Raw genomic sequence first — 13108 nt, forward strand, 5'->3', positions numbered from 1 at the left:
CCCCTTAAAACATTTAACAGAAATCCGACCCAGTCAGGGTCACGCAGCCTGTGACGGCCCGTCGTGCCTGCGACGGTCCGTCCTGCTGCTTTCGTCACAAAGTTCAGAGACTAAATTTCACTAAAGGGTCTGTGACGGTCCGTCGTGCCCACGACATTCCATCCTGCCATGTCGTCGCGAAGTTCAGAGAGTTGTTCTCAGTACCCAAATTTTTCCAAAGTCTAAGTGTTTTGGAACGAGACCCCCTCGACGGTCCGTCGTGGGATCCGTCGACTCAGACAGTTATTACCAGAATAAACTCTACTGCTCAAAACGACTAAACAGGTCGTTACACTATATTTTCATGCCAAGAGCAGTATCACCTGATTGAATTATTTCTTTGTTTAATGAGACTGAGGAATCTTTTGCAGATGACTACAGCAATTGCAATTGAGGATGTAAGGAAAGAAGTCGAAATATTGTGCGCTTTAACAGGACATAGGAATCTGGTTCAATTCTATGATGCCTATGAGGATGAGGAAAATGTTTATATAGTCATGGAGCAAGTTGAAATTGTCAACCTTAATGCTGCTTTTAGTTGTGTTTCAGGGTAACTTGTCATTCTTCAGCATTCTGACATTAAAGAATTTGTCTTATTTGGTCTACGTCCTTCCAAATGTTTGCATGGCTTGTCGTATTATCATAAGAGAAATCTATTTAGTTTATCATTTTTGTCTTTTATGTTTTCTGCATTTGTTTGTACTTATCTTTGTGAGATCTTCTTCAGGTTATGTAAAGGAGGAGAATTGCTGGACCGGATACTTGCAAGGTGGGTACTTAAAATATTTTCAGCTTAGCATGCTTGGTATTCTCCTATGTGAATTTCCTGACTCCAGTTTCTTTTGAAGGGGTGGGAAATACTCGGAAGACGATGCCAAAGCTGTCATGGTACAACTTCTAAGCGTGGTCTCGTATTGTCATCTTCAACGGGTTGTTCATCGCGACCTAAAGCCTGAGGTAATGGAGTTATTTTTAATCTACATATAACACTCAAATATTCATTTGCAATGAACACTCTACTTATGTTTAGAACTTCTGAATGAACCTAAGGAATAGAGTCAAGTTTACTAGTTTGCACAAATTTTGTTGATGGACATTAAGAGCATGAATGCAAGAACAATAGCATGTTGCATGATTAATAACCTCAAGTATCAAAAGAAAACACTCAAGGCATCGTCATCATAGTAGTTATATGACTCTCAACTTAATAACTGATATGATTTAAAAAAAACTTAATAACTGATATATAAATCATGTGCAACAAGTTCACAGTAGACGGAGTGAGTATTCCTGGATTTCCATTTTATAGGTGCAATTTCATTATGGATACCTAGGATCCTGCCCAACTGATTTGGTGATTAAAAGATCATTCATGAGTTACTTGGTAACATAATATCACATGATGAATTATGACAACCCAATTACAATTTTGCATAAGCCCGTGTAAAGTATTGAGAGAGTTAAATCAGCTCAACCAAATGAAAATGCTTACGGAGGTTTGTGTCTCGGACAGACCACTGAAGAAATTAGTTATGATCTGCATGTTTTCTTACGGTATCTAATAGAAATTTCCAGGGTTTCTTCTAATCCCACCATATATGTGAACAAATGTAGTGTCATTTCTTTCCTACGTCACTCTATATATGTTTCGTATGCTTGGTCTCCAAGCTCATTATATTGACAGTTGTTCTTCTGTTCTATTCAGAATTTTCTTTTCGTTTCTAAGGATGAGAACTCTCCTTTAAAAGCCATTGACTTCGGTCTCTCTGATTATGTAAAACCAGGTAAATGTTAATGCATACAACATTTATCATTTCTTATTTTGTGCTTGTAGCATGCCATAGTTTGACTAACGGAAATATTTGCAGATGAAAGGCTTAATGATATTGTCGAAAGTGCATTATGTGTCACAGTTTATGGTGGCAGTGACTCATAAGGGAAGATAACATTCAATCGAACAAGCAAAAGACATAGACAATATCAGAATCCGAATGTATTTCAAAGTAAAACGACAGTGATACTCAAGTTTAAACATCTCTTAATAATCAAAAACAAAATTGAAGATAACTAAGCCTTAATCCGAAACAAGTTGAGATCAGCAATATGAATACCATAAAACAGAGGAGAGAACACAGGGTCACAGAACTACAATATTTACATCAAGGTTTGTAGTCTGTCAAAGGACAAGAGAGTTTTTCAAAAACGAACTAGCTTAAGCTATATCAGTCAACAAAAAGTGAAACAAATACCAGTAGGAAGTAATTTGGGAGTAATTTTTGTCCAGATTCACATCAAATGGGGAATATTAAGGAAGAATTCAGCTGGAACAAAAAAAAATGCAGAGAGAAATAATTACAGATCCACAAACTTGGAGCACTAGATTTCGACTCTCTTATATATCAAAGAATCAAACAGGGGAAGTTTATACACTAACTATATTGGAGCAAATAACATAGATTTAAGACTAACCCATATATTATTCTTTAAGATTTTTCAAAATTAATTCAATGGGGACTTAGAAATCATGAACTAGCATAGAAAACTTAAACATTATTAACCTTTAAGATGAATTCGTAGTCGAACCTCAAAAACATCACCAAAAAGAACGAGCTGGTTGTTTTCCTCGACGAGCTTCAGCAATAGCTTTACCACCGAGCTTCACCAACGAGCTTTAGCAACGAGCTTCAGCAACAGATTCACCTACGAGCTTCACCAACAACTTCACCAACAGCTCTTCACCAACGAGCTTCACCAACGATCTTCACCAACGAACTTCACCAACGAGCTTCACCAACAAATTTCATTTTTCTCACCAAAATCTTCAGAAATTCCTTTCACAGCTTCACCCAGAAAAAGGCTCTCTCACATTGTTTATGAAAAATAAGGGTTTCTGAAAACAATTTCATTCTTTTTCTTTTACATTTTTTAAAAAGTTAATATATCAGAATTATTTTTTTAGGAGGGACTAATGTATCTTTGCCAAATTATATTGGAGGGAAATATATTTTTTTAGGAGGGAAAATTATTTAGGGCTAAAAAATCAGAATTATTTTTCTAAAAAACTGTTGCCATAGAGTTATCTATAGCGACGGTTTTAAAACTTGTTGCTATACATTCTCTATAGGGACGGTTATAGGGATTATACAAAAATTTATTTTAAGAATTGTTCTACTAGATTCAAGGATATTTGGCCACGGTTATAACCGTTGTAATAGGTGAGCTATTGCTACGATGGTATAACCGTTGCTAAATAAGCGTTGCAGTAAGTCAAATTTCTAGTAGTGAGATGATCACACACTTAAACTTGATATTAGAGCCGACAAAGGTCTTGTAATCAAATCTTACGCCACCCAAATTATATCAAGGCACCCTTATACCTCCAACATTAAGGTAAGTTTCTGCCATATAATTCTAAGCATTTTAATTAGCTCTTAATAATTAATTACGCAATACAATCCTAGATGAAAGAGTTGGTTTGGTTCTTGTGTAATCAAACTAAATGGAAGATGAATTAACATGAATATTTGGTAGGAAGATAATTAGAACAAAATAAGAATCAAGATAGTATCTTGGTAGGTAAAGTTTAGGCAAATCATAAAATGGTTTCATATTCTTAACCTTGACATTTTTGACATATAGTGATGTCATGGATGACATCAATATGATGAAATCATTCATATAAATAGGTAGCTCTTATTCATTTTCAAAATCATCCTCTCACTTGACTTCTCACCTTTTGAGGCATTTGTGTCTCTCTCTAGTAGTATTTACTTGTATTATTTGTAAAATGAAATAAATATTGGTGCGGTTGTACTTTAATGGACGAAGGATCATTTTGATCCGAACCATGTTAAATATTATTGTTTTTCCTTGTTCTTTAATTTTACGTTTCCGCTAACAATTGGTATCAGAGATAAGATTCTGTTTGAGTATGCTTTGGGGTTGCAGCACGGTCTAAACTTCCACATCAGAAAAGAATTACTTTGGTTTTTTGTAGTTCCAAATACATTGTAGTAGAAAAGAAAGAACAAGTAAAAAAAATGAGTTCTATGGAGTTTGAATTTGATAGATTTAGTGGGCGCAACAACTTTAATATCTGGAAAATTCAGATGATGGCGTTACTATGGAGGGAAGGTTCAATCCATGTTATTGACGGAAAATACCCCGATAAGATATCGGATTTCGACAAGGAGAATATTGAAGGAGTTGCATTGAGTGTAATTCAACTGTCCCTTGCACCTAACGTACTTTGTGAAGTGAGTACAAGTACAGAAGAGACGGCCAAGGAGTTATGGGAAAAGCTGGAAGGGCTTTACTAGGACCAGTCAGTGACAACAAGAATGTTGTTACAACCGCGTCTTCATACATTTAAGATGGATTTAGATAGTTTGTTGCAAGACCATCTAGATGCGCTCAATAAACTTGTGATGGACTTACAAACTGCTGGAATTAAAAAGGACGAGGAGACGCTTACATGTTTTTTTACTATTTTCATTAACTTCAAAATATCGTGATATTGAGAATTCAATAATGTATAGCAAACAACCTATCAAACTTGAGCAAGTGCGGCATGCACTAAACTCTTGCGATGTGCGGATGGATTTTGAAGGTGGAAAAAGTGATGAGCTAGTGGACTCTTTGTAAGAGGTCATACTAGCCAACAGGGAAGGAGCAAATCAAAGTATAGATCAGAATCTCGTGTGAACAAAAAGAACGGGGGAGTGTTGGGGCTGTCAAAAGAAGGGGCACTTTGAACGAGATTGTCCTATGTCGAAGTCCAAAGAAAAGACGAGTGCATTAATTGTTGAGTAAGTACATGATAATGGTGATGATTATGTACTAACAAGATCATGCAATAGTGGAGTTTATGACAACAAATGGGTCTTACACTCTGGTTGTACTGTGCAAATGACATTCCGAAAAGATTGATTTAGCATCTATAAAACAAGCAGCGAAACTGTATCAATGGGGAATAATGCAACTTGTAAAATAGTTGGCATTGAATTGGTTCGTGTTCGCTGTGATGATGGGATCATGAGGACTATTAGTGAAGTCCGTCATGTTCTTGATCTGAAGAAGAATTTGATCTCCCTAGGTACTTTGGATAAACAAGGCAATAAGTACATGAGTAAAGGAGGAACTATGAAAGTGACTAAAGGATCTTTAGTCATGTTGAAGGCCAAGCTGGAGGATGGCCTTTACACACTTGCGGGAAACATCATTATTGGCTCTTTAAATGCATCTACAGTGTAGTTATCTAATGATGACAAGGCAAAATTATGGCACATGATACTAGGCCATATGAGCGCAAGGGGATTGAAGATGTTGAGCAACCGCAACCTTTTGATTGGTAAGTAGATCAGCACACTTGAATATTGTGAGCACTGCGTCTTAGGGAAACAGAAAAAGGTCAGCTTCAGCTCCGGCAAACACAAGACGGGAAGAGTTCTAGACTACATCCATTCAGATTTATGGGGTCCCTCTAAGCTTCCATCGAAGGGATGAAAGAGGTATCTTCTCACATTCATTGATGATTTTTCACGAAAGGTTTCGGTGCATTTTCTGAAGACAAAAGGTGATTCTTTTGAAACATTTAAAGAGTGGAAGATTTTGGTTGAAAATCAAATGGAGAGAAAAATCAAGTATCTTCGCACAAACAACATCTTGGAGTTTCGCAGTGAAGATTTCAATGATTTCTGCAAGGTTCATGGGATCACAAGACATAAGACGGTCAGGAACACACCACAACAGAATGGAGTTGCCGAAAGAATGAACAAAATTCCTCTCGAGAAGGCTCATTGTATGCTCTTACAAGACAAGATGTCCAAAGTACTTTGGGCTGAAGCAGTTCATACTGCTTCTCATATTTTCAATCGATCTTCAGCATCAGCGATTGACTTTAATACTCTGAATGAGGTCTAGTAAGGTGAACCCTCTAACTATTCATACTTGCGAATATTTGGATGTCCAGCTTATTATCATGTTAATGAAGGAAAGCTTGAACCAAGGGCTAAAAAGGCCATATTCGTAGGGTATGTAGATGGACTAGAAGGGTACAAACTTTGGTGTTTGTCTTTACTCAAATTTGTAGTTTTTATAGATGTTACCTTTGATGAATCCTATATACTTTATCCTCGTAAAGTTTCTTGGAGTTATCAAGAAACGAAAACAATGAGCAGGTAGAGCTACCGATGGATCTTACCAAGGAACGAGATCAAGAGACTCAAATTGATGAGTCAAAAGATGCAGATCTTGAAGAACTTGGTGTCAATGAACCATACACAATTGCGAAGGGAAGGGACAAAAGGCAAATACAAATTGCACAGCGTTCCTAGCTACAGAAGTAGAGATTAAGGATCTTGACCGCTCTTTGTATGTTGAAGAAACTTCCTTCAAAGATGCTGCACAATGGCAATTATCCATGATGGAAGAGATGTAGTCCCTTCACAAAAATGAGACATGGGTCTTAGTTAAAATACCAAAGGGGATGAGGACAGTTAGATGTAAATGGGTCTACAAAAAGAAAGAGGGTATTCCAAAAGTGGAAGATGCTAGGTTCAAGGCGAGATTGGTTGCAAAGGGTTTCAGTCAGAAGGAGGGAATTGACTACAATGAGAGCTTTTTCCTAATCATGAAACATAGCTCAATTCACGTGCTACTAACATTGGTTGCACATATTGATTTAGAGTTTCAACAGCTTGATGTCAAAACTGCTTTCTTACATGGAAATCTAGAAGAGACAATCTATGTGGATCATCCTGAAGGTTTCCTAGCTGAAGGAAAAGAAGACCATGTATGTCAACTGAAGAAGTCTTTGTGTGGTTTGAAGCAATCCCCTAAACAGTAGTACAAGAAATTTGATGCATTGTTGACTACACATGAATTTTCGATGAGTGCATTTGATAGCTATGTGTATCACGAGAAGATTCTTGGTAATTCTATGATATATCTATTGTTGTATGTTAATGATATGCTTATTGCTGCTAACAACATCACAGAGATAAATATTTTAAAGAAACTATTGAGTAAGGAATTTGACATGAAGGATTTGAGAATTGCAAAGAAAATTCTTGGAATGGAGATTTCAAGAGAAAATGGTGTTGTACATCTTTTTCAAAAGAGGTACGTCGAAAAAGTTCTTGAGAGATTCAATATGCATATGAGCAAGCCAATAAGTACACCACTAGCTCTTCATTTCAAGCTCTCGGAGTTACAAATGCCTCAGTCTATAGATGAGGTGGAGCATATGTCAAAGGTTCCTTATGCAAACGCAGTTGGTAGCATTATGTATGCTATGGTGTGCACACATCCAGATATTGCTCAATATGTAAGTGTAATAAGCAGGTAGATGGCAAATCCAGGAAAAAGCCACTGGAAAGCTCTCAAGTTGATATTGAGATATCTCAAAGGAGCTCCTGATGTTGGCCTAACCTTCCGTAAAAGTGAAGGTATTTCGATTCTTGATTATGTAGATTCTGACTATGCAGGGGATCTTGATCAAAGAAGGTCCACAACTGGATACATCTTTACTCAGTGTCGTTAGTTGAAAATCAACTTTACAGTCTATTGTCGCTTTGTCTTCAACAGAGGCAGAATATATGCAGCAACGGAGGCAGTGAAAGAATCTATCTAGTTGAAAGTTTGGTGGCAGAATTGAGTTCGGTTCATCCTGAATCAAATCTAAGATGTGATAGTAAAAGTGTTATTCATTTGATTAAAAATCAAAGATTTCATAAGCGCACCAAACACATTGATGTCAGATTTCATTTTATTCGAGATGTCGTAGAAGAGGGAGCTATCAAGGTTGAGAAGGTTATCACAGACGATAACGCTGCAGACATGTTGACCTAAATAGTCCCGCTTGCCAAGTTTGCACACTGCAAGGACTTGGCGGGAGTATGCATTAAGTGATGCAACTCTGGGGGAACAACTGCTAGGTGGAGCTAGTATGTTCAACAAAGGTTTGATTCTTATTGTTTCTTACAGCAGGGATTGCCCTGTAAGCTTAGAAGTTTTGGCCGGAGTTGTTTATACGCATGCTCGGAACACAAACCCAGGTGGAGATTGAAAGAGTTGGTTTGGTTCTTGTGAAATCAAACTAAATGGAAGATGAATTAACATGAATATTTGGTAGGAAGATAATTAGTACAAAATAAAAGTCAAGATAGTATTTTGGTAGGTAAAGTTTAGGCAAACCATAAAATGGTTTTATAGTCTTAACCTTGACATTTTTGACATATTGTGATGTCATGGATGACATAAATAGGATGAATTCATTACTATAAATAGGTAGCTCTTAATTCACTTTCAAAATCATTCTCTCATTTGACTTCTCACCTTCTAAGGCATTTGGGTTCTCTCTCTTGTAGTATTTCACTTGTATTCTTTGTAGAGTGAAATAAATATTGGTGCATTTGTTCTTTGGTGGAGGTAGGATCATTTTTATCCGAACCACGTTAAATATTCTTGTTCTTCCTTGTTCTTTAATTTCACGTTTTTGCACTAACACTAGCTAATGCTTTCAAGAAAATCTATCTCATGGTTCAAGAACGAACTTTTGGATTTGTATTTCAAGTATCTAGAGCGATTATACTATATAAGGTTGTGCTCTTCTCTTTGCGTATCTAATTATTTCTTGTTCATTTTAAAATTGATACACCTATTAAGAATATAATGATTTGTTGGGTTTTAGCAAAATTTGAATGGGAAAAGAGAAGAGAAAAATGAAAAAGTGATTGACTGATAACTTTTTTGGACAAGATTTATTTATTAAATTTTGTTAATCGAATAAATTCCGTTAATTATTTTCTCTTATAAATTAATTCAGAATGTTAGTTAAATAACAAAATAATTTTGGCACAACGAAATTTATTTTAAATTCGCGTGCAATGGTAGTAACGATCTGAAGGGACCTTTTCCTTTTCGAAAATTCATTTTTTTTCCCCAAAGACAACTTTCTGGAATAAACAGGTCTGAACAAATTCATTAGAACACACACGTTTCTTGTTGAAAATGACTATAAAAAGGAGATCTTTCTCATTTTTTCAGATACTGAAAATTTTTCTTCTCTACATACATTTTCTCTCAAAAAAAGTTATCGATCGACTGAGTCTGCGTGTGCTTGTTACTGTTCTTGCGTTCGCTGAAGTTATTGAAGTTGGAGGTACCGCTACTTCTCTAACATGTTAATCTGTTTTATCTTGAGAGAAATTAATCTGCAACCTCGGGCAAACTGGGGGGAATAAATTTTTTAAGGAAACACAGTGATTTCCGTGCACTTGGATTAAAAGTTTTCTTTCTATTTCATCTTATTTGTGTTTCTGTATTTTTGACTAACCTTAATACAGGAATAACAATTTTGAGAAATTTAATAGTTTCTGTATTTGAGGTTTCTAGAGATTAAAACCTTTATGGTTTTATACTCTGTTTGAATTTTTAAAATTCATTCAATTAACGATTAAAAGAATGTAAAAACTTTATCACTTAAATTAGAAATAGTCTGAGTAAGGATTTATTCTTTACTGTTAGTATTTCACATATTAAAATTGTCTGCCATTTGTGACAGAAAAAAAGATCAATTCAAGTCAAGTAAATGCTGAAACAGTGAGTGTTGGAACAATATCGGTTGCACACAATCGTTCAATTGCTACCCTAGCACCAGCTAAGAAACCTGCAAAGTTTTCTAGAATCGACTTCAAGAGATGGCAGAAGAAGATATTCTTCAATCTCACAACGTTGAGGCCACTTCAACATGCATCACTAAATTCTTTTGGAATGGTTTTGATTATGGAGTATGTTGGAGTGACTCAAAAAATTGTTATTAGAGTTTGAAAATAAATTTTCATGTATCTTTTTATTTGATTTTTTTATTTAGTTCTTGAAATGAAAAGATTCTGATTATCATGTAGTTTGCAATAAGTTTTGAATGTGTGGAAAGTATATCAATCATAAATAAAATCCAAAGAAACAAGAATGTCATTGAAACTAACAACTTGATTCTTTTCTAAGGATTTCTCCATGGTTTGAGGGTGGTTGGTAATGTATTTATGAACTAAGCGATCACATTTCGATCTCTTTATGAATATCTCATAAATTTATGAAATTTTAGAGATTTTAATCTCTATCAATATGACTTTTGAAGATTTTGATCTTTATAAATATCCAAGAGACAATATTTGATGTCTTCGTGATCTCATTGTGAATATCCAAGAATTTATGGGTTATTTAGGACGCTTCTTCAAGGAATAAATTACCCTTTATATAGGTAAAAAATTACCCTTTGATAGGCAAGACAATATTTGATGTTTTCTTGATCTTTTTGTGAATATCCAAGAATTTATAAGATATTCGGAATGCCTCTTTAAGAGATATATTCCCTTTTATAACGGCATGAGCTAGAGTTTACAATAACCTACAAGAACCTTAACAGAAATAGAACTCGTCTTGTGGAGTTCTATGCCAAGGAATTGAAAAACACGTCTAAGGAATAAGGATCCAATTCCGGTGATTCTCGTTGAGAATATCATTAATTAATTAAAGTGTGTTATATCTAACAACTTAATTTTTAAAATGAGATGGTCACACATTTCAACATGATATTAGAGCAGATAAAAATCACTTTTATACCTCCTAACATTAAGGCAAGTTTGTCCCATATATTTCTAAGAATTTTAATAATTGTTAATAATTAATTACACACTACAATCCTAGTTAATGCTTTCAAGAAAATATATCCCATGGTTCAAGAAAGAACTTAATTTTAGAGTTGTACTTCAAGTATCTAGAGCGAATATAATATATAGCTAGTGTTTGATTACATATTTACAAATATTCTTGGTAAATATTATTTGGTTAAAAATTTAACTGAAATTTTACCATGTGTTTGACCATAAAATTTGAGAAATATATTTCACTTTGTTAGAAAAATATGATTTATCTCCATAAGTTTTAAAAAACTATCAAAACAAACCATAAGTTTGTATTACAAGTCAATTAGATCTCCGTTGCAACAAATGACAAGTAGTATCCATGACACTAGAACAATGTGGTAGTTTGGAATGAGTGCAACAAACATCATTTCATTCATCGTGAAGTAGATAAAGCACATGACTTTGTTACCCTAAATCGATTGTTCATAATTTTTATCCACAATCATATCATCACTGAATATTTCATCACTACTTTGGTGTTCACGTAAAAAATTATATAATACAACACAAGCTACTATAGAGAGTGTTTTTGTAAAAGACAAAAGTTTGGTGTAAAATTTCAATTTTCAAAAGATCCAAAACAATGAGATTTGATCCAAATACTAGGGAAAACTAGTATTTGGAAATGTGGGATATTTGCCAAATAATAGCAAATTATATGGACAAACACTATTTATCAAATTTTTCCCAAATATTATTTGGAAAATTTATGGCCAAATGGGCCCATAAAGGTTGTTCTCTACTCCTTTTATACCTAATTACTTGTCCATTTTTTAAATTGTCACACCTATTAAGAAAACAATGATTGACATAGTGAATTTTTCATTTTACCCTATTATTTATGAAGCAAATGAATTAAAAATTTAAGATTTTCAAGAAGTTCTACTTTTTCAAAATAATGAATTGAAGGTATGATAGGTAAAAAAAAAATATTGTACTTTCTTGATTTTTTAAAAATAGACAAGTAATTAAGGACAACTAAAAAAGAAAAATGGACAAGTAATTAGGGACATAGCCGTAGGGGTGTACATGATCTGGTTGGTTCGGATTTTTCAAATATCAAACCAAACCATTCGTATAAAATTTTTAAATTTATAAACTAAAGTAATAAAATTTGGATTATTCAACCTCGGATTGGTTCGGATTTTTCAAATACCAAACCAAATCATTGCGTCAATTTTTGAATTTATAAATCAAACCAAACTAATAACTTCGAATTTTTCCAGATTTTAGGATTTTCGGTAAAGTTTACATACAAACATATAATTAACATGTGCTTCAAATGTTTCATTAGTCCAACCAAAATAGAATTATCTAAGGTATTTCTTAAAAAATTAACACAAAATATGAGATGAGTATTGACGACACAAAAATATTCAATAAAAAATAATAATAAAATCATCATATAGAATCAATATTGTAAAGTCATGATGAAAATAATCATAATTTAAAAGAACTAAATCATGATAAAATATGTTTAATAAGTATTAGTTACATTACTAAATATTTAAGGAAAATTAAAATTAGATTATGTATTTTAATTGTCTAAACCGATGTAAAACTAAAGAAAAAATATTCAATATTATTGTCATTCTTAGTGTTGAATTGATTTTCTTTGTGCATTAGTATTGATTTGTTTTGATTTAAGTTTTATTATAATTATCAACATTTATGAACAATAATCTTTGTTGGACCATTCCGAATTCTAAGTTTTAAACTTGAAATAATATATTAAAAGATAAAAACTATGAAATAGTATAAGAAATATTTTCAAATGATATCAAAGTAATATTTTTATATATAAAATAAAATTTTAAAATTACATATCTAATTTCGGGTTGGTTTGGTCTCGGGCTGAATTTTTTTAGTTAAATCAAATCAACCCAAATATAGTCAGTTTTTTTTTTAATATAAAACTAAGTCAAACCAAACCACTAGTCAGATTTTTTTTCTGATTTAATTCGATTTGTATAATTTAATTCGATTTTCGATTCACTTTTATACACCCTAGATATTGAAAGCATGTTTGAGTTTTCCTCCGTGAATGGGTTGGAGCTAATTATGATGAAAGCTCTTATTGTTTTCTTATTAACTTCAAGAATTCTCAATGATGTTATTAATTCTCTGTGGTATATTGTCACGACCCAAAACCGAGCCGCGACTGGCACCCACATTTACCCTCCTATGTGAGCGAACCAATCAATCTAAACCTTAACATTTCAATTTAATATCAACATAAAGCAATGCGGAAGACTTAAACTCATTAATAAAAGACAATTCAATAACTTCTAAAATTCAACATCTATTATTTCCCCAAAATCTGGAAGTCATCACCACAAGAACATCTATGATCAAATTAC

General features: G+C 33.7%; 1 protein-coding gene across 1 annotated transcript; it reads left to right on the forward strand.

Annotated features, from left to right (window-relative positions):
* The first annotated feature begins 410 nt into the window (after window positions 1-410).
* Window positions 411-1975, forward strand: LOC107027768 (CDPK-related kinase 1-like). The gene is made up of 5 exons (XM_015228835.1): window positions 411-541; window positions 767-808; window positions 888-996; window positions 1745-1823; window positions 1908-1975. Exons 1-5 carry the CDS (start codon window positions 411-413, stop codon window positions 1973-1975), a joined length of 429 nt encoding a protein of 142 aa, XP_015084321.1.
* The last annotated feature ends 11133 nt before the right edge of the window (window positions 1976-13108 follow it).

The sequence above is a fragment of the Solanum pennellii genome, chromosome 8, assembly GCF_001406875.1.
Source record: "Solanum pennellii chromosome 8, SPENNV200".
Lineage (NCBI taxonomy): Eukaryota > Viridiplantae > Streptophyta > Magnoliopsida > Solanales > Solanaceae > Solanum > Solanum pennellii.

Bases quoted from the DNA above. Each gene is read 5' to 3' on its own strand.
- LOC107027768 (XM_015228835.1), top strand. From the start codon at position 411: ATGACTACAGCAATTGCAATTGAGGATGTAAGGAAAGAAGTCGAAATA. The intron at 809-887 runs GTGGGTACTTAA...TTTCTTTTGAAG, and splicing joins CTGGACCGGATACTTGCAAG to GGGTGGGAAATACTCGGAAG. The intron at 997-1,744 runs GTAATGGAGTTA...TGTTCTATTCAG, and splicing joins ATCGCGACCTAAAGCCTGAG to AATTTTCTTTTCGTTTCTAA.